General features: G+C 36.9%; 1 protein-coding gene and 1 long non-coding RNA gene across 4 annotated transcripts in view; both read left to right on the plus strand.

The window, feature by feature from the left end:
• The window catches only part of tgfb1a (transforming growth factor, beta 1a), a 34991-nt gene extending 33077 nt beyond the window's left edge, over nt 1–1914 (plus strand). For all 3 annotated transcript variants that reach the window (XM_082180684.1, XM_082180685.1, XM_082180686.1), the window contains one exon: nt 868–1914. In XM_082180684.1, the coding sequence (XP_082036810.1) occupies nt 868–915 (48 nt within the window). In that variant the 3' untranslated portion in view covers nt 916–1914. The remainder of the gene's footprint in view (nt 1–867) is intronic.
• Nucleotides 1–22389, plus strand: part of LOC309506814 — a 360589-nt gene that overhangs the window by 303935 nt on the left and 34265 nt on the right. The gene's annotated exons all lie outside the window — the stretch shown is intronic.

Raw genomic sequence — 22389 nt, forward strand, 5'->3', positions numbered from 1 at the left:
ATGGTATCATTGTAATCATTGGCCATCAAAACATGGAGGTAGACATCATATTTAATTTATCATGTTTGATTCAGGAGATATGATACAAAATACATAATTTGGCTATGGCGGAAAGTAAAATGGCTGCCACGAGGCGTTTTTGCGATGGCTCCATTTCTGAAAATGTTCAGGGCCCCAAACTGTACAAGAGTACCATGTTTCATGCTTTTATGAAAAAATCACCTGAAATTTTGCACACATCACCTGGACTAATATCTAATTTCCAGCATGCTTTGCTTCTGTGTGTTAAGAGTTAAGAGTAAATGTTAAAATTAAATTGTTATTTCATGTATTTTTGGTCAATATTAATTTAGGGGGAGATCTGTTAGTGTTTAGTGTAATTTATAATATAAATAATTATAAAATATAAGAAATGTTATATTGTATACTTCTATATGTGTGTATATACAGTATATTAATGAATATAAAATGACATACATTATGATATATATGGACATTTTTGACATTTTCTGTGTTGACATTTTTTTATGAAAAGCGGCAATTCCTTAGGTATTATTCAATATATTGTAATATATTAACACAATATATTATTCTGTATATTTTCAATATAACCATTAAATCCATATTGAGCATTCATATATAAGGAAATTAATATATTTTCTTTGCGTAAGGTAGATATCCCAGATTTGTGTCATGGTAAGCAGTTAAGGCACAAATAGTGTGTTTTTTGGAGTGAGAACAATTTGGTATAACTACCATCTAACAAAAATGGACTTAAGAAGTACTTCACCTGACAATATTTTGTGCTAGAATATTCTACAAATTCATTAATGTGAATGATTCATTTTGTTTTGGCTCTGTTTCTAGGTGGAGCAGTTGTCCAACATGGTGGTGAGGAGCTGCAAGTGCAGTTAAAATATAACTATATAACATTATTTTATCTTCAGAAAGTGCTCTCTCTGGATGATAAGTAAGCAAACACACAGGTAGATGGACAGATAAAGTCTCACTGGGAAGGAAAATCAGGAGCTGAGTCAACTGACGAGGATGGGAAAAGGAGATAGGAGAGTGGCAAAAATGGAGGGAAAATGAAAGAGAAGGAAAGAATATCTTTGAAAATGAGACTCTCAGCTATGCCCCTCTACAATGTCACAAGAGCACACAAAGACATTCCGTTAAAGCATTTCACAAAACAAGCTTAATATTAAACCAAATATATGCTTTGTTATCTTTTTTAAATGTTTATTTACATTACTCATACCCATTAATTTATTGTGCTTGTTAAGTTCATAATTTGATTGTACCATGAGGGCAGCCGTGTAGCATTGCATGCCAAATGTTCAATGAAAATTTCTAATGGTGCTGTACTGATAAAGGTAATGTTGTCAAAGGAACATCTAATGTGTCAATTAATGGTAAATACACATTAAAGAGAAGTGTTTGCACTAAACAATGGAGGTGAAGGCTCATGATGTACAGCATGTGGCAAGAAAGCTATTGGCATTGGAGCATGCGTGATTTAAATGCTTTAATATTTGGGTGGTTTTCTTTTAATGTGTGGGATGGGTTTTACTGTTGTGCACAGCTGTGCTCTTGAACCCCCTGGATCTCACCTGAACAGGTGTTCCTGTAAACAAGATCTGAGTGTAGACCAGTTGAGGTCTCAGCTTTTGAAAGCAAGAGGAACACTAGAGGGTTAGTAGGCCTACTGAATGGTAAACATTTCAAAGCTCTCATGTGCTCCCCAACTACATATTGCACACTATCAAGTGTCACAGGAAAATGTCTTTTATAACTTGCCTCTTCAGGTCCTCCTGTAGTGTCTTTTAGTTCTCAAAAATATCCACAGCTTTGCAAAAGGAATGTGTTGGTCAATCTCAGCAAAACATGTCCGGGTCACATAAAAAAAAAGAATATTACTCACAAATGTGAATCTTCATTTTAGGACCATGACCATTGTTTGCATCATGTGATTTTCTTGACAAATTTACTGTAATATATATTTTTTTATATCATTTTAGACACTAATGCATCTAGTCAATTCAGTTATTATTGTTTACAGTAAATACAGTACAAAAAATGCATAAATGATTTATTAATACATTAAATTATAAATAATTTAAGTATTTTTTTATTACAGTAAAATAATGTACTTGTCATGAAAATAATGTCATAATACAAATAATCTTCTCCTAAAGACAGGCTAAATTTTCTTGCAAAAAAAAAAAAAAAAAAAAAAATTCTTCTGGTTTTGAGGTGAAATTTGACAGATTTTTATCAAATTCAGCCATGTATGTGCAAGTGTGTATCTTGATGTATTAGTGTTAATGAGGAATTTTGAGTTAGTAAAGAAATGATTGTGACTGTATCTATATGTGTGTATGTGTGTTCAGTTGTTTAGGCCTTGTGCTGACAACTGTATGAGAATCATTAGTGTGTATATTTATAGAAGCTCCATGTTTTTGAGTGGGGAGAACTGTTTTCTGTGTGTTAGTTTAAATACAATGCGGCCGAGACTACACTGCTCGCAAACTCAAAGCACCCTTCATTGAAGTATATGGCTATTTGCAACATCTTTCAACATGCATGTACATACTGCCATATAACATGTACATTGCAAGTGTTTTAAATTGATATAGGTGTCATTTGACAAATATGTCACATTCATGCAGTGTTTATTATATACTTACTTTTACTTTTTTGCACTTATTTTGTGCCATTGTGACCCATTAATTGTTTCAATAAACAAAATAAATAAACAAGGCTCTCAATCCAGTCCACAAAGTCTTAATGGAAAGACAGATTTTTCTCATAAATTCTCATTATTGTCATTCTCATAAAAAATATTATTAATTCCTGTGATGTAGGGTAGAGTGGGGGAAAACTGTGTAAGGACTGTGTAATTTTTTTTCTGTGAAACAAAAGTTAAAAACCAAGTGTGAAAAATGTCCAGAGTTTTCATGATATTAGATTTTTATCTCTAGATTTAATTTTTAAGTCCAAATATTTTTATTCAACCGCAACATTTGATGGAAAAACATGTTCAGACCGTGGTAGTAATTATGATAGTGGCAAACGTTTAACCCCACATGCTAGGTTTAAATTCTTTTTTTATATCATTCTAAAAATATAATTATATTTTCCTTAAATAACATGTACTCCCTAACTACAGACTAATATCATAAATAACTGTGATGTTCTGCAAAACAACAAGCTTTAAAACGCTTTTTTTCTTGCTGTTCAAAATTAGATCACATACCGTGAAATCCATTTTCACTCATTGTAAGCTTCACAGTGAATACACATCACTCTTATCAACAGTCCATAACAACAACAACAAAACATATCTTGTCTTTATCTATTGGTTATCCTGTCCAGAAGATAGTGGGGAGACTATGGAGTGTTCTAACACATTTTGTTTCAACATTTTTTTTGTGTGTTACAAAAACTTTAAAGTAGTTTAGAAATCTTAATAAACTATTTAAATTAGGGTCAAGTATTGGGTGGAGTAATGGAGTTACAGCTCCAGTCCTACAGCAAATTCTTTACAAAGAATGTATTTTACAAATATTTATAATGATTTATTTAATAATAATAATAAATTCAGTTGTGAGAAAAAATACATAGCTCAATATGTTCTTCCCTAATAAACTTCCATAATAAATGTCTAATGTTTTAATCAATCTATTTTCCTTCTGTTTCTGTTTTCTTTTGCTGTTGATTCTTTTTTACTTTCTCCTTTCCCCACTTCCCTCAGGGAATTATCACAATGACATGTGATTGCTCAGGCTTTGGAAACGACTGATGCATGTCCAGACCTGCTCTTAAAACTTACTGCTCTTAGTGATGACTCCAAGGAAAAGTTAACAAATACACACACTGGCAAGCAGCACACTACAACATCCACTCAAGCCATTATGCAAGACTGCAATGGGCAAAATTGTTGATCATCTACTGTACTCTTTTGTTTATAAACATACATTTTTGGAAACTCTTGTCCTCAGACTCTGGACCTGAGGCATCCTCATATTATATGCTTTCACAAGAGCCAAACAGCTTCTCTCCATACACCAGTATTGTTTAATTGCCATCCCTTGGGGTTTTTAACAAGCACACATTAACTAAACCATCAGTTTCTGTCTTTGCCAAGGCACAAAATGTGCTGACTATTGACTTGGCAGAGCCTGACAGAGCTTTGCATAACTTTAAAGTCAACATGAAATCGAAATTCCCTTTCAAAGTGGAATTCAACACTGCATCGTGGATTGACGCTATGGGGAATGTCATCAGTGTGACCGGTGTCTAAAGCACGCGTAAACACACTCCAATTTCATTGGCTGGTGACAGCCCGTGATGTCATAAGTGGTGTGCCGTAAGTATAAGAGGGCCTTGTTACACGTCTTTAAAGGGGTGGTTGAATGTGATTTCACTTTTTTAACTTTAGCTAGTCTGTAATGTTGTTGTTTGAGCATAAACAACATCTGCAAAGTTACAACGCTCAAAGTTCAATACAAAGGGAGATATTTGCATTTAAAGAAATCAATTTCTAAGGACTACAGCAAACGGCCGGTAGGGAAGACATTCCTCCAGGGTTAGTGACATCACTAACCCCAACATTTACATAAACTCCTCCTCTGGGAACACAATAAATAGAGGGGGCGAGGCCATTTTATGTTGCTTTGGAGAAGAGTGTCGTTGCCGCCATGCCGTCGAAACGCTGTTATTTTCACCCAGATTGCAGGTCCACTTTGTTCAGTCTTCCTAAGGACGGTGGAGTTAGGGAGCAATGGTTACAATTTATTTTTAACTCGGTCCCTCATAATTATAATCCAAATGTCGCTCTCTGTGCTGCACATTTTCCGGAGGAAAGCTTCCTCAATCTACACGAGTTCAATGCAGGATTCGCACAACGGCTTGTCCTGAAAGATGGAGCAGTTCCAACTTTAAAAACAGAAGCTGTTGTCTTCATAGAACCCGGAAATCATCCGACCATTTTTACAAGGAGGGACAGAGCAATGGTTAAATATGTGAAAAATAATGCAGATTTTTAAAAACTAAGCATGAACTCATGTTACAGTGCACCCCACAAACACAATCAAGCCTTCGAAAAAAGGTGTTTCACCACCCCTTTAACCTTTTTTGTTTTCAGGAGACATTTGAAATGCATGTAAGACAAACGTGTTTGTATGGAGTGCGTTCGACTCCTTGGGTCTTGAAGAACACTGTTAACCCTTGCTGTAAAAAAAGGCCAAATTCTGACAGTATCATACCATTTTCCAGTAAAACAGTAATATACTGTAGAAAACAGTGCATTCTGGGTAATATCTGTAGTGTTCGAGAAAATAGTGGAATACACTGTAAATTAACAGCTCAAAGTCGACACTCAGAGGCTGAGTTCCAAATCACACCCTATACCCTCATTCACTATTCCCTACATTATTTCACTAATATAGTCCACTTGTGAGAGTGAATGAAAAGAAATGAGTGAATTGAGAAACTGATGAAAACCTGGCAAGCAGAGTCACTGAAGGAAAGAGAAACAAGAACAGAAAAAAGAGAAACACAAGAACTACAAATGACTTCCAGCCACAGTGTGAAAGCAGTTTACAAACCAGGTTAATATTATTAATTTCATACATGTACAAAAGTACTTATTGAGAATTAACAGAGATTTAGTTGTTGATGTCTCATTGAAAATAATAATGTTTGTAATCGCCATGATGGAGATAAGTGTTTGCTTTAGTTGTGCTATTGACTCTTTACCATTATTTTTTCTCTGGCTGCTGTAACTGTGAATTTATAAAGCACATTTGTTATGGCAAGAAAAGGCCAAGAAAATGTATGGGTATTTCATATTTATTAAATCCTATATCTGTGAATCTACAGCATGAGATCAAGCAGTGTTTCTCTAATAAGTTATTCTGAAGGATATTGAAATCATATAGTGCATTACTGGCAGCACATCTCCAAAAAAGAGAGATCGCTGATCACTGGCTCCTGTCTCACACGCTGATCGATTGCTCCTGTCTGCCTTGCGTCTGTATGCTCCATATAGCTTTCTGCTTTGAATCTCTATTTACAATCATCCCTTGTTGTTTATATTGATAAATATAACTTACTCATCAGCATATTTTAGATATTGTCTAATATTACCTATCACATTAATCTGACATTGCTAGCTTTCTAAATCGTTATCGCTAGCACAACACGCTAGCTAGTATCTCGCTAGTCTGTTATCCTGCCATCCGTGCTTGCCGTCTTGTGCTCGTGCCTTTTAAGAGTCTATCAAACAACTGTGGTGAGTAGGATCAGTCAACAAACACTGTGAGTAATGTCTTCTCCAGTTTTTGTCACTTGCACTTCATGTAACTAGCTTAATTCGTAGATATGTATATGGTAACAATAATGTTTCATAGTTTGGAGCGGCTCGATCGCTTCAGTAAATAACGCGCTGGGCGTTTGAAAAGCAAAACGCACCAAACATTAGGCTTCATGTTTTTACTCCAATCTCATTTCATAACGTCATAACGAATGGAAACATTTGAAGTGACATATGATAATCAATATATTTTTCTGTAGTGTAGTGTAACTGAAGTGTTCCTTTTTAACGACTGATAGGCCGCCTGCTATAGTTATTATTATTATTTTATGCAGCACTGCAGCCTATGCCTACAAGGCACAACAAACCTGGTGTTCATTATATATATATATATATCCCACCATGTCGGAATGGGTATTTGTTCCCCATAGTGTCTATCCAAGACGCAATATTGAATTCCATGTAGAAAGGGAACATCTCAGGTTACGACTGTAACCATGGTTACCTGAGAAAGGGACCGAGACACTGCGTTTCGTTGCCATGCCAATGGGTCTGCCTGCACGTCTCCTACAGACAAAAAAGGTTAATGACGTGTACTACAGGTGCCCTCTTATACTTCCGGGCGCTCCACTTATGACATCACGGGCTTTCGCCATCAGAGTGTTTACACATGTTTCAGACACTGATGCCGTTCCATGGTTACAGTTGTAACCTGAGATGTTTACACTATTGCTATACACTCTCAAAAAAAAAAAAAAAATCTACTAGTTTTTATACTGCAATTTTACTTTTTCTAAGTGAACTTATCATCATACTTCTATTTATATATTATTTTTTAAATATTATTTTACATACACTGTCAGACCTTACAAGGCTTTTTTACAGTAAAATACTGGCAACAGTGTTTATTGTTAATTTACTGTTAATTGTACAGTTTTTTACTGTAATCTACAGTATGTTTCTGTAAAAATGCACTAAATTAAAACTTGAGTTAACTGCAGAAACCGACTGCCTTAAATTGACCATCTGTCATTTAAATGTATTAACTAAAATGTATAATGCATTAATAATGTGAGCAAAGTATTACTGTGAACTTACTTCATTTGAGACCACTAAAAAACTATTGTACATAAAAAGATTTTCACTGGACCAGCAACTACACAGGCGGGGCGGTGCGCCTTCTAGATCTTCTCCTGGACTGAAGCACAGGCTCTACTCTTCAGCACAATGGTGACCCAAAAAATTAATTTTACAGTAAACTACTGGCAACAGTGTTGCCAGTATATGCCTGTTTTATAACTTACAGTTTATTACTGTTAAAATAAATTTTGTGGGTGTGACTTTTTATGTTACACTGTTAACCCTTTCAATCCTACAGGTAAATCCACTCTACAAAGAGTAAAAGTAACACTGACACAGTGTTGCAGTGAGATAAGGGAATATGTAAGTGATTGTTGAGCATTAGTGATGAACACCTGCTGTTAACAAGCTGTTAAGATGGTGACCCAAATGGTGACCCAAAAAAATCACCAATGGTGTGTTTCATGTGTTTCTCTATTTTCTGTTCGTGTGTTCCTCTTTCCTTCAGTGAATCTCACTGAAGGAAAGAGGAACACACGAACAGAAAATAGAGAAACACAGGAAATACAACTGCCTTCCACCCATTACACATTATTACACTTATTATTACCCAGCATGCCTTTATTTCTGTCATACATCTACAGAAGTTGTTATTGAGATGTTTAATTAAAATTTTTCGGTTTGAAGTTACCATTATAGAGATCAGTGTTTTCTTTAGTTGGGTTCTGGACTCTTGACTTTTTAACATTAGTTTCTCTGTTGCTGCTTGAACTGTATTTTTGCAGATCACACTTGTGCATTTACACATAGTTAGTGAATGATTGCAGATTATGATGCCAAAATGATCATATAGCCTGTTCAATCACTAACCTCATTCAGAGTTACTTTACTACCACTGTTAAACTACAGCAATGAGTTACAATAATTTTTTTAACACATAATGCACAACCAAAGAAATAGAGCTACACTGTATTGTAGAAACAAATACTGAACAAACTAAAACAAATACTGATCTCCATCATGGTGACAACAAACTTTATTATTTTCAATAAAATATCAACAACTAAATATCTGTTAATTCTCAACAAGAAGTTTTGTACATGTATGAAAGAAATAATCGTAAACTGGTTTGTAAACTGTTTTCATACTCAGTGTTGCTGGAAGTCAGTTGTAGTTCTTGTGTTTCTCTTTTTTCTGTTCTTGTTTCTCTTTAGTGATTCTGCTTATCAGGTGTTCATCAGTTTCTCAATTCACTCACTTCTTTTCATTCACTCTGTCAAGGGGACTATATTGGTGAACTAATAGGGAATAGTGAATGAGGGTATAGGAAAACAGCCTCTGAGTGTCGATTTTGAGCACTGTTAATTTATGGTATATTCCTGTAGGCTATTTTTGTTTTCTACGGTATATTACTGTTTTAATGGAAAATGGTATGATATTGTCAGAATTTGGCCTTTTTTTTACAGCAAGGGTTAACAGTGAGTGTATACTACAATCCTTGTAGTGATTCCTACTTAGGTATTCATTTTTATACTTGATACCTTTAACTGTACTTTAAGTCAGGGGTGTCCAAACCTGCTCCTGGAGGGCCACTATCCTGCAGAGTTTGGCTCCAACTTGCCTTAACACACCTGTCTAGAAGCATGCCTTCTCCCCTAAATCTGAAATCGTATCGCACCAAACTATTTTCTGAAACTGGGTGCAATTTGGAGTTTTACCTGTGGCAGTAGTGATGAAAAGAGTCATTTAGTGTGCCATAACCTTTTAAACTCTTTGAAGAAAAACTTACTTGATGACCAATGCAGAGAAGCGAAACCGCATGAAGAGGCTGTGGCGAGATGGCCGTTTATAAATGATTCGTCACTCTGTCTGCATTCGCTCAAAGAGTTTTAAAACGCACTTGATTATACATAAATAAACGCTCTTTATACAAGTTGTGTTATGTGTGACTTTACCTGCAGCAGTGTTGGATCAGATCATTTTACTGACTTGATTTGATGACTTTGAATTTTGTTCAGCAAAATGTAATAATAATTAAGTCGTTCATTTGAGCAGAGTTAAAATGTAACTTCTCAATAGCTAATTTCTCCGAATACATTTACAAACGCAATCTTTGATCATAATCCAAATTAGGAAGCAATTATAATACAGCCAAAGATAAATTATGACCAATGCAGTGAGCGAACAGTTCATAAGTGACCCATCACTATCACAGAGACAGTGTTTCACATCTTCAGCATACCACAGAGATACTTGAGAAAAGATACAGGTAAAAGAAAATATTTAATTTCAGTTAAGTTCACATATAGTGAGAAATTATAATCTATCCAGTTGTCCGTGTTGCTTAATGCTTACTCAGTATTACATCAGAGAACAGATAGGCTTCAAAATAACATGTATGCCTAAAATAAATAGTTTAATTGTGCTTTTATAAATTGAGTATGGATTATATTACAAATAAATACATTTTCTTAAGTTGATTTGTGTTAGGCCCATCTGTAAAATTATGCAGCAGATTTTTTTATTTTTGTTATCAGTTTGTTTTGTGTTAGTATGTCAAGTTTACAGATGCAAAAAGGTGCCTAGATGTTAAAAGTATGTTATGTCATCACTGCTCATTATCACACAATACAAGATTACTTGAAATCATTTTAGTTTGTGTAAATTGTTCACCAAAAAATTTAAATTCTGTCATCATTTACTCATTCTCATGTTGTTCCGAAGTTCCGAGTTTTTTTCTTCTGTTGAACATAAAAACATACATTTTGAAGAATGTTGGTAATCAAACCGTTTCGGTGCTCATTGACTTCAATTGTATGGATGAAAAATAAACAATGAGACATTTCTCAAAATATCTTTTTATGTTCAACAGAGGAAAGTCATATTTGGACACTTATCTTTTTGAAAGATGTTACCCTTATTAAACTATCCTGCTCTATTTACTTTATTAATATATGTTACTGGTCTTACTGTGAATGATTAATAGGTGCACAAACAAATTCGACCTTACATTTGTTAAATATTATTTTTCCTTTGGAAATGTGTCACATTACAGAAGTGCACGTTCTCTTCCGTGGTCTCACTGATGGTAAAATAGTGTGGCGTGGTTGTTAAATGCCATGTAAATCTTTCAGGATGCTAATATAAGAGCTCCAGTGGGCTGATAAAGCCGACACATTGTGTTCTCAAACAAGCTTCACTCAACAGTTGCATTGTAGTCAACAGCTTCAGGGGAGTTTAAACACAGTGAATTTTCCTCAAGGTCTAAGCCCTTGTTCATGTGAAGTGGTTATGCTCAATGTTTCTGTTTGTTTAACAAACATGAGGTCTTTCATCTGAAACGCAGGTGTTTTAGGTAATGAGTTTCTTAATAATAAAAAAAATATATATATAAAAAAATAAAAGAATTATAATTATATATATATATATATATATATATAAGATCAATATCATTGTTCTCATCTGATTTGTCTTAATTTAAATGCCCCCATCTCCCATTTTCATGTTTCCATTTCCCATTTCCTTAAATTATGATTTAAACAAAGTTCGGGAGCAGCACGTTCAAATAATCAATCCAATCTATTTGTCATCAAACAATTACTATGTCTACCCTATCAGCATGAGAAGAAGCATATATATATTCACTCACCAAACATTCCTTGACAGTTTTTCAGCATCCCTCCACCACCCCGACTCCTCGCTATTGGCTCATTCTTTTACAGCCAAGAATACAGGGGGGGTACTCTGGGTTCGGGCCAAATACCGAGCCCGGAGCCCTCTCCTCGGACAGCACGCCAAATATGCTTTTATTCTATCTGACTTATTTGTAAGTGTGAACTCGTGAAAGACCCTATAAAATGGTTGAATGACCTATTTGAAGTCCAACTGAAATCAAAATTGACCCTATTTACTTTGTTAGCGCATATTACTAGTCTTGTGGTGAAAAATTAATCCGTGCAAGTTAATACACAGAAAAAAATTGTTTGCCGTCGTAATCTTTAATCAAAGTCTGAAAAGTTACTTCCGGTCTGGAATGGCGTTCCTTCTCTGATGATGTAGGTTTGACGGCTTGGGTTGGGAAACGCTTAACCACTCCCCTCAAACCGTTAGTCTGCTATGAGCAGAGATGGAGAGGAGGAGCGCTAGAGTAAAACCCTGCCCTCTGTTCAATATTCCGTTTCACTGGGAAATACGTCACAACACTGGAGAAAAGTCGTTTGCAACTTCCGGTTCACGCGGACTTTAATGATTCTTTCTGGTGTTGATGTATTTCCCATTGAACCCGGAAGTTGGGGTGGGAGATATTGAGAAGTTAGTGCTTTTTAAATACCTAATAAGATTACACCTCAGCTTCAACCCATGATAAGTTATTGCTAGTCAGAGGCAGGAATGGTGTCAAAGTTTGTCTATCCAGCTAAAGACCCGCAGTGCCAGGCAGGGGAGCATACCTATGTTCACAGGGTTCTATGTTCCACAGATTTATATGGCACATAATGAACACATGAAAAGCGTCCCATATTCCCAGGATCCTATGTTCCCCAGATCAACTGTAAACTGTATTTACAGTTTACTGTATCAACACAAACTGTATTTGTAGTGAGTGTAATCAGGTGGTGACAGGTGTGACTGGTTAGTATTCTGGTGATTCTCCTGCACATTTACACGCCGATCTACTGCACATGTGTGGAAGTTTACACACTGATCTACTGCGCATTTATACGCCGATCTACTGCGCATGTGTGGAAGTTTACACGCCGATCTACTGCGCATTTACACGCCGATCTACTGCACATGTGTGGAAGTTTACACGCCGATCTCCTGCACATTTACACGCCGATCTTCTGCACATGTGTGGAAGTTTACATACCGATCTACTACGCATTTACACGCTGATCTACTGCACATGTGTGGAAGTTTACACGCCGATCTCCTGCATATTTACACGCCGATCTACTGCACATGTGTGGAAGTTTACACACCGATCTACTGCGCATTTTTACGCCGATCTACTGCGCATGTGTGGAAGTTTACACACCGATCTACTGCGCATTTACACGCTGATCTACTGCACATGTGTGGAAGTTTACACGCCGATCTCCTGCACATTTACACGCCGATCTACTGCACATGTGTGGAAGTTTACACACTGATCTACTGCGCATTTATACGCCGATCTACTGCGCATGTGTGGAAGTTTACACGCCGATCTACTGCGCATTTATACGCCGATCTACTGCGCATGTGTGGAAGTTTACACGCCGATCTACTGCGCATTTACACGCCGATCTACTGCACATGTGTGGAAGTTTACACACCGATCTACTGTGCATTTTCACGCCGATCTACTGCGCATGTGTGGAAGTTTACACACCGATCTACTGCGCATTTACACGCCGATCTACTGCGCATGTGTGGAAGTTTACACGCCGATCTCCTGCGCATTTACATGCCGATCTACTGCGAATGTGTAGAAGTTTACACACCGATCTACTGCGCATTTACACGCCGATCTACTGCACATGTGTGGAAGTTTACATGCCGATCTACTGCGCATATGTGGAAGTTTACATGCCGATCTACTGCGCATGTGTGGAAGTTTACACGCCGATCTACTGCGCATTTACACACCGATCTACAGCGCATTTACAGGCCAATCTACTGCATATGTGTGGAAGTTTACACACCGATCGACTGCGCATGTGTGGAAGTTTACACCGATCTACAGCGCATTTACACGCCGATCTACTGCACATGTGTGGAAGTTTACACGCCGATCTCCTGCACATTTACACGCCGATCTACTGCACATGTGTGGAAGTTTACACACTGATCTACTACGCATTTACACGCTGATCTACTGCACATGTGTGGAAGTTTACACGCCGATCTCCTGCACATTTACACGCCGATCTACTGCACATGTGTGCAAGTTTACACACTGATCTACTGTGCATTTTCACGCCGATCTACTGCGCATGTGTGGAAGTTTACACACCGATCTACTGTGCATTGATACGCCGATCTTCTGCACATGTGTGGAAGTTTACACGCCGATCTACTGCGCATTTATACGCCGATCTACTGCGCATGTGTGGAAGTATACACGCCGATCTCCTGCGCATTTACACGCTGATCTCCTGCGCACGTGTGGAAGTTTACACGCCGATCTCCTGCACATTTACACGCTGATCTACTGCGCACGTGTGGAAGTTTACACGCCGATCTCCTGCACATTTACACGCCGATCTACTGCACATGTGTGCAAGTTTACACACTGATCTACTGTGCATTTACACGCCGATCTACTGCACATGTGTGGAAGTTTACACACCGATCTACTGTGCATTGATACGCCGATCTTCTGCACATGTGTGGAAGTTTACACGCCGATCTACTGCGTATGTGTGGAAGTTTTTTAAAGGAAATAAAACCCTCTATTTATTCCCTCTATTTAAGGAAAATAGAATAATATTTTTAGCCCTGAGCATCACATTCTTTGTTTTTATACCAAATGTAATCGAACTCGGTGGTTTAATAAAAATATTTGGACTTTATTTTTAAAAATGACCTCAAGTTAGCATCGGCTAGTTAGCTAGCCAGTTAGTATCAGCTAACAATATTTTTCAAATAGGCTGATTTTCATCATAGTTCATTAATAAATATTCATAATAATAAAAATTCAGCCCTGTATTCTATTGACTTTTAAAAATGTAATGTTCTGCAAGCAACTTAATCATACATATTTTATTATGTTATAGTTTTATTTTCCCTGTTAAAGCTCACAACAGTCTATATAGTGAAAGGTTTCGTACTTTGCATGTTTTTTTCTTTCATTCACATTTATTTATTTATTTATTTAGCTTCACAGTAATAAACAGGAAGTCCAGTCCAGTCAAGTCACCTTCATTTATATAGCGCTTTTAACAATATAGATTGTTTCAAAGCAGCTTTACAATGATAATATAGGAAATTAAAGTAACAGAGATTGTTTTGCCTTTACAGCAGCTCTAGAACAAAGTTATTGTCCAGCTAAAGTTAGTTTTGATTGATTCACTTCCATTGCAAAGATCATTAGTTATTAACTTGTTGCTAACACAAAACAGAAAACCCTTAACGTGCTCTTTAAAGTGCTTAACTGTTTGCACAACAACAGTTACTGATGGCTCGAGAATGCAAACCTTGAAAATAACAGTGTTGATGTAAAATTCATCAATTATAAAACAAACTCAGAGTCAGTCCCAGAAGAGAGAGAGGCAGACAGTAGTTTAAGCCCCTTTATTCTCATCAGATTGCATAATTATTGGAAAATGAATAGAAATTATGATTTTATCCAAAGAAATATGAAGTGAATGTGTGAATACATCAATATTTCTCCATGGGTAGACACTTTTGGACTAAAAGCCATAATGGACGTTGTTTAATGAAGCCCTGAATTAAAGCATTAATCCTGGATTTGCTTTAATAGACTAAACTAATTCCAACTGCTTTTGTACATATACAACCTATACAACCTAAATCTGTTTGTATTGTTCATAATAGGTCAATCAAGTCCAACAAGCACTATTTTAAAGCTATTTGTATTGAGTAATGTTCTCTTGTTAATACAGTACATGAACAGCGATCTGTTTTAAGGATTTACATCAAAACAAACAGTTAAAAATAATTAAGTTCCCATGTGGTCTTAAATCCACCCTTCTGTTGGACAAATCATGTGCCTGTAAAAACTAACCTAAAAGACAAATTCATGTTTTACTGCTAAATACATTTGCACTATGTTTTGGTTTTACAAGAAAACACAAAGTGAGCATATGTTTGTCATGCTAAAAAGAAGTGATTGTTAGTTTTTCTTGGTTTTAAGTCATAAAAAAAACGACACCCACAATTCCATCATTCCAGATCACAGACCACAGAGAAAAATTAAAAGCACATTGGTGAGGACACTTCACTGGAACGGAAAGGGAGTATGCCATTTCAAAAACCCACCACATGAAAACTGCCATACTGGAACAACATTGCTGCATAAAAAAAATAAAAAAAACACACACACACACACACACATAGATTCCTAGAAAAACACACTTCTGTTGGGGAAATGCTTTACATGTATGTACACAATAATGGACAGCAGGCAAACAGGATGGCAACCCCTTTCCACGCAATGGATTATGTCATTCAGAGCCTAAGTCTATGCAATAATGATCCTGAGGTGGAGCATCAAATATAATAATATTTATAGTATCAAATAACTAACTAAAACCAAGCGTCCAACCATCTTTGGAAAAAAATATTTAAAGTGTAACTGGATTTTTTTGTTTGGTTTGCCCAATTCGATTACATGGAGAGGGCGGGGTTTATGACCTATACTGCAGCCAGCCACCAGGGGGCGATTGGAAATATTTTGGCTTCACTTTTCAGGACTTGTGTGGCTCACATGTTCATTTTCTCGTATTTGAGGCGTGGTTTACGAATGCCCAGAGCCGTTTATTGGGCGCTACGAATGTCTATCAAATGCGCCTGTACGTAGCTCATAGCCAATCGTTTCAATTATACCAGATGACGTATGTAGAGCGACAGAAATTCGACGAGGAAGAAGATGATGGCTGAAGAAGACTAAACTACTTAGAACACTATCTAAGGCTGCATCGAAAGGTAACTTCGCGTCTGCTGCCATGTTTAGATATAAACAAACTGCTTTGGTGTGTCGCATAGACGTCGTCATCGTCTTGCTGCTCCCTCCCCGTTCTGTGATTCGTCCCCTCGCTGAGGGGAAAATCTGGTCCATGGTATCCAGGCTGCCTAGCAGCATGAATAAAATCGCGCTGCGCTCAAGGCAGCATGGGGAAAACCAGGCTAGCAAAGAATATTGCACCTGAAAGAACCATTTACCAGATCATCAAGAACTTCAAGGAGAGAGGTTCAACTGCAGTGAAGAAGGTTTCAAGACATCCCAGAGTGTCCAGCAAGCACCGGGACTGTCTCCTAAAAGTAAAGTAAAAAAGTAAAAGTACTTGCGTAACAATTTATTCTCTTAATGTCTATATTCTAATAATTAGGGCTGTAACAATATGAATCCGAAATCGCTACACTCAGATCTACGAACCTGTGTCGCGGTGTGAGAAGGCAGAATCGCGACACACCCCTTTTTTGAAGTTAACATTATACAATACGTAGACCTACACCACAAAACTAGTTGAGGATAAATTATTTAATATTTGGCAATTCCATCGTTATAAACGGGACATTTGCAGTAAAAACTTGAAATATAAATTCTCAGAAAATGCATTTAATACATATTGAAAAATATCAGTATGCGTTTTATATTTAATGGGAAATAGCCTAGGCTACACATGCGTTACGGGACACAAAAAATATTTAACTTTTAGGTAGAAAAATATTTTTTTGTAATTCTGTGAATTACACTGCGCAAACCAAAAGTAATACCTACCGGATGAAGGGTTGGCTCTCCACAGAACATACCATATTCATTTTATTTTATTTTTCGTGTTCCCATTTATGAGGAAAAAACAATGTTACAGACGTGACCGCTCTGAAAGGCACTAAAAGACTGCTTTAAAACTTTCACTGAGACCTCAAACAGAAAGCACAAAGCCTTTTTTAAATTTGAATTTCGTTTTGTATTAATTGTATCTCAATTTTAATCAATGTTTCATCAAACAATTGCCAGGATTTAATAAATAAGTAAATATAGTAGAAAATAGATAATCACGACACGTAGGCGCCGGCGAGTGAACTGAAGTGCGTCTCATAAATGAACCGAAACTCAGCGTATAAGGTATCCTACTTGCCTCACAGACCTGATAAATATATCTTTAGACAGCTTTAAATGTGTACTTTTAAACAGAACAATTCAAAACGAAAGAAAACCGACTGCTCTCTGCTTATAATCCGTATGAAATGCGCATTTCTCTCTGGCGCGTTCACTAGGCTACTGCGAAGATCGTGTATCAGTATCGTCAACCTCATCTTTGCAGCCGACACAGAAAACACTTGTTTATTAATAAACAATTAAAATGTCTTCTTGCTATATTTGACATATTCATTACTTTTGCTGGTTCTTTGTGACAGCTTTTAGGTGCTTTATTGTTAGCGCCACCAACGCGATCAGCACCGAAAACATGGAGATTTTTTTCAATCCCTGTTTTGGCAGGGGAAAAACTGATCCGAAAATGTAACGAAATGTTGTAGAAATGTAGTGAAGTAGAAAGTATAATAATTGCTGCAAAAAGTAACAAAGTAAAAGTCAAAAGTATGCACTATTGATTCTACTTAAGTAAAGTACAGATACGTGAAAAATGTAAAGGACAACTCCAGTGAAAAATGAACCTTGGGGTAATTAACACATGGTTACCGAGTCGATCGTTCCCTGGTGTGCGTTTTCATGATAATCGAATGTAAAGAGTTTTATTTATAAAAACAGATTAGCTCATAACACTAGTATATGGGGCAGAGAGTAAGTAAAAACAAATCGCAAGTTCATACCACTAACAAGGCTCAAAATAGCCTCACACTAACACGGTAGCATAATGAGGGTCCCTACATGCAAACCGAAGCATACGCTTATTTCACGCAGCCGCCATTTTGAAATTGAAAGTGAGGCTCCGGTGGGAAGAACCCCGGAAGTAAAGATAAACAACAATGCCTTGGATTACCAACCTGAAGCTGCTGCCGCGATATACACTATTGGATGTTAATATTCAATATAGGATATGTATATAGTTCATTCCTGCTTCTTTTTTTACATTCTGAATTATATATATATAAAAAAAATTTTTTTATAAATGAATTTCACTGTATATAGTCAAAAGTATGAAAGAAATGTATGTACATTTTTAGAATTGACACAACATCATTAAACACAACAATACGCCATCGCATTCACGACTCTCCTGTGATTAAAGGCGACACTTCCGGTTTTCTTCCCACCGGAGCCTCGCTTTCGATTTCAAAATAACGGCTGCGTGAAATCAGCGTATTGAGAGCGTTGTAAGTGTACAGACAGTTTAATAAGAAGATACTTTATAAAGACAGTACATTATGCGTTTACAGGCAGCGGGCATCTTGGAAAACAGACTCGATTAATCGACCCACGAACGCCCTGCTACGTGAGCTGGTCGATAGGAATTACGTTTGTGAAATCTAATGTAGCAGGGCGTTCGTGGCTCGACTAGTCGATACTGTTTTCCAAGATGGATCCTGCCTGTAAATGCGTAATGTACTGGCTTTATAAAGTATCTTCTTATTAAACTGTCTGTACACTTACAAAGTTCTCCATGCTTCGTTTTGTATGTAGGGACCCTCATTATGCTACCGTGTTAGTGTGAGGCTATTTTGAGCCTTGTTAGTGGTATTAACTAGCGATTTATTTTTACTTACTCTCTGCCCCATATACTAGTGTTATGAGCTAATCTGTTTTTAGAGAGAATACTTTATATTCGATTTTCATGAAAACGCACCCCAGGGAACGATCGACTCTGTAACCATTTGTTAATTACCCCAAGGTTCATTTTTCACTGGAGTTGTCCTTTAAGTAAAGAAACGAAGTATTTGTACTTCGTTACATTCCACCTCTGGGTGTGAGGACAAGACTTCAGGACAACGGCTTGCAAAGAAGTCACTTATCTCAAGAAAAACACCAAGGAGAGACTGAAATTGCAAGGATTGGACAGCAGAAGATTACTTTCTCTGATGAAGCCCTCTTCTGACTGTTTGGGACTTTTTGGGACAAATCGATTGTCTGGAGAAGAAAAGGTGAACACTACCATGTGGTGTCGTTCAAACAGTGAAGCATCCAGAGACCCTCCATGTGTGGAGTTACTTTTCATCCTCTGGAGTGACTCTCTCACAAAATCTACCATGAATAAAGAACGGTATCAAAACATCCTGCAAGAGCAACTTCTCCCAATGACTCAGGAGCAGTTTGGTGATGATCTGTGCATGGTGGAGCACCATGTCACAAGGAAAAATTGATAATGCAGTGGCTCGGAGATCATTACATTCAAATTTTGGATCCATGGCCAGGAAATCCCATAGAGAACCTGTGGTCAATCCTCAAAAGGCTATTGGACAAGCAGAAGTTTACAAATTGTTATCACTAATGTGGAAATTGTGAGCACTAATTGAGCGTCAACGTCAGTTCTGGCAGGAAAGTAGTCAAGCTAATGCTATTGGCCAACAACACGGTCTCATCAGCTGATCTGCTCAGCTGAGATGCATCAGCGCATCAGCTGTCCTCGCTGCTAATGGCTACGCTCAAAACAGGGCGCCCTATTTTAAGCAGATTCAGTTCACTCCTGACTGCTTGATGCTAGCTTCTCTGCAGCCCGCCATCTCCCCAGCTCCTCCTTGTCGTGTATAACGTGGCATTTGCTTTTTTGTCATCGTTGCTGCTCTGTTCATATGGGGAATAGTTCAGCTCTCCAAGTCCTAAACTGTGTGAGTGTTCCCTAATGCTGCTGCTGTCCTCTGACTCTCTGCTATTTCATGGTTCTCATGAAAGATCAGAGGACTCCCTGAACAGAGCCATACCGCCAAAAATTTTATTCAGAATTGATCAACTTGAATTACAATTTATTCAATAAAAAAGTCCTAATCATTTTTATTGTCATGTGTGTTCTTGACTTAATGGACCTGACCAGTGGTTAAATTGGCTTTTGAAGGGAGGGGGAGCCCTTATTTACGGTGGTCATCATTAAAAATGACAATTTTTTATGTAATGCTAGATAGGCCTATATATAACCACCATTTAGCATTTAATGTTTTTTGAGGTTAATTTTGAATTAGTCAGATGTTAGATAATTATATACATTTTAAATATTACATTTTTAAATATCAAATTGGTGTAAAAAAATCTGAACATTTTAGTAACTAAGCAGAATTGTATTAGGTTTAGTAACAACAATTTATATTGTTTACATGGTACAATTTCTGATAAGCTACTTTTTTTTATTGCTTGACACAAATTTTATGATTTCAATTCAGTTCAGTGCTTGTGATTTGATTCAATATTGACTCATTTGGATAAATATTAGGTAGGCTACACAAGATAGGCATTCATTTTTCTCAAGACAAAAAAATAAATAAATAAAAAATCACCTAATCAGCCCAGACATATAATGCGTTTTTTAAAATTATAACAACAACAACTGTATTTAACATTAGGCTTGTTTGAGATGCGCCTTGCCTCGCCTGTATGTATGTATGCGAGAGTAGGCGCTGCAGTGAGAAGAGGAGTGAAAAAGTGCAGGCAAGCCGGACAGATCTCTCTTCTCGCAGTGGATCTGGCACCTGTGAGATCAAAGATGGATATCGCGGGATTCACGCTCGTGCACGGTGTTGCTAATAAACTGGATGTAATTCAAGTTCTGTTGCTTTTATATGAAAATAAATAAAATGAACAAGACACCCAAAGTACTTGTTATTTAATTCCATTCCAAATATCAATATTTTTTTCTTTAATACAGACATATGTGTTTTTTTGTGTGGTTTTTTTTTATAAAAATTAAATTGCATAACCCAAAGAGATCGCACTGTCAGATAGTTTGGGAATATTCACACATAACATACACATAAAACATGATATTAGAGTTTTAAAATCAAACATTTTAAAAGAGAACAATACATCACAGTTGTTTAAACCAATGAGCATTAAGCTGTGTCGTCAGATGGTCGTCAGCAAGTCGTTTCCCATCGTGCTTTTGATCAGCGCAGTCAGTGGAGAGCAACTGCGCGCGACTGCAGAATCCGACACCTCCGCCTTGCGGACATTTTTGACACATGTCAGCATGACATCAGGCTCTGGGCGGACCGCACTCGGACACATTTCTAACCAGCATGCATCTCACGCTGATCACCGGTGATCGGTTCTGCGCAGATTTTGCTCATCTCAAACAAGCCTTTTGTTCATTAGCTAGAGAGATCATCCGTTCACGTGACGCTATAGGGACAGTTGTTCAAAGGTAAGATGATCGGATTTTGGTTATCGGACTGGATCAAATCTTGAAAATGGGTTGTTCAAAAGGGAAAGAAGGAATCTGAAATCAGATTAGATCATGGAATCCAATCCTAGTTTTAATCTGGATCAAACCTTCGTTTGTGTTGTTCAAAACTTGTCAGTAGGATTTGGATAACTTTGATCCAAAAAAAACCAGGATTATCCTGATCCCAACAGGGAGTAGGATTTCAAGGTGGATTCCAGGAAGAAAATGTAGTAAAACTTTAAAATTGGTCAAAAATACAACATTTGTATCATGTAATATACACACACACTCATATTTTTATTTTGCTTTTGATTAGCTTAACTGTTAAAGTAATACATTAGAAGTAGACATTAGGCTACATACTGTATTAAGCCTTTCGGTAGCCAACTGTAAAGTTAAAAAAGATATTTTGGCGCCATTAAATAATCCCCAAACAGCTGTAAAAATCAAACAAAAATATGATATTTAATTTAAAGTGTTTTATCACTGTTTCTAAACTACATTGGCACAATCATAAGAGATGAACCAGTCAAAAGATCTTTGCAAGCAAACACAAAGTTTTTTTTGGGTGAACGCTATACAAAACTTTTCTGAGAGAACGCAAACGCATTGAAATTTTTTTTTTTTTTTTTAACTCATATTTTTTACATGACCATGTCCCTTTGGGGGTTCGGTAGAGCACCAGTAATCCAGATTTGGTAATCGGAAAAAGTTTACATCCAGATCAGGGTGATCCAATCCAATTTTGCTTTGAAAAACCGGCACAAAAGTAAAATGGATTACCTGATCCTGGATAGCAAAACATGGGATTTCCAAATCCATATCATTCTGATCCAGATTAAACTTTTTGAACAACTTGCCCATTGGGATCTGTCACGTCACATTTACAAGCGCCAAAACGGTATTTATTGCTTGAATTTCAAAATAAAATTGACAGAATCTGAGAGATGAGATTATTTTTTATAACATAAGTATCCTGCTCTGTCTTGTCTG

The sequence above is a fragment of the Leuciscus leuciscus genome, assembly GCF_965113295.1.
Source record: "Leuciscus leuciscus genome assembly, chromosome: 9".
NCBI classification, from domain to species: domain Eukaryota; kingdom Metazoa; phylum Chordata; class Actinopteri; order Cypriniformes; family Leuciscidae; genus Leuciscus; species Leuciscus leuciscus.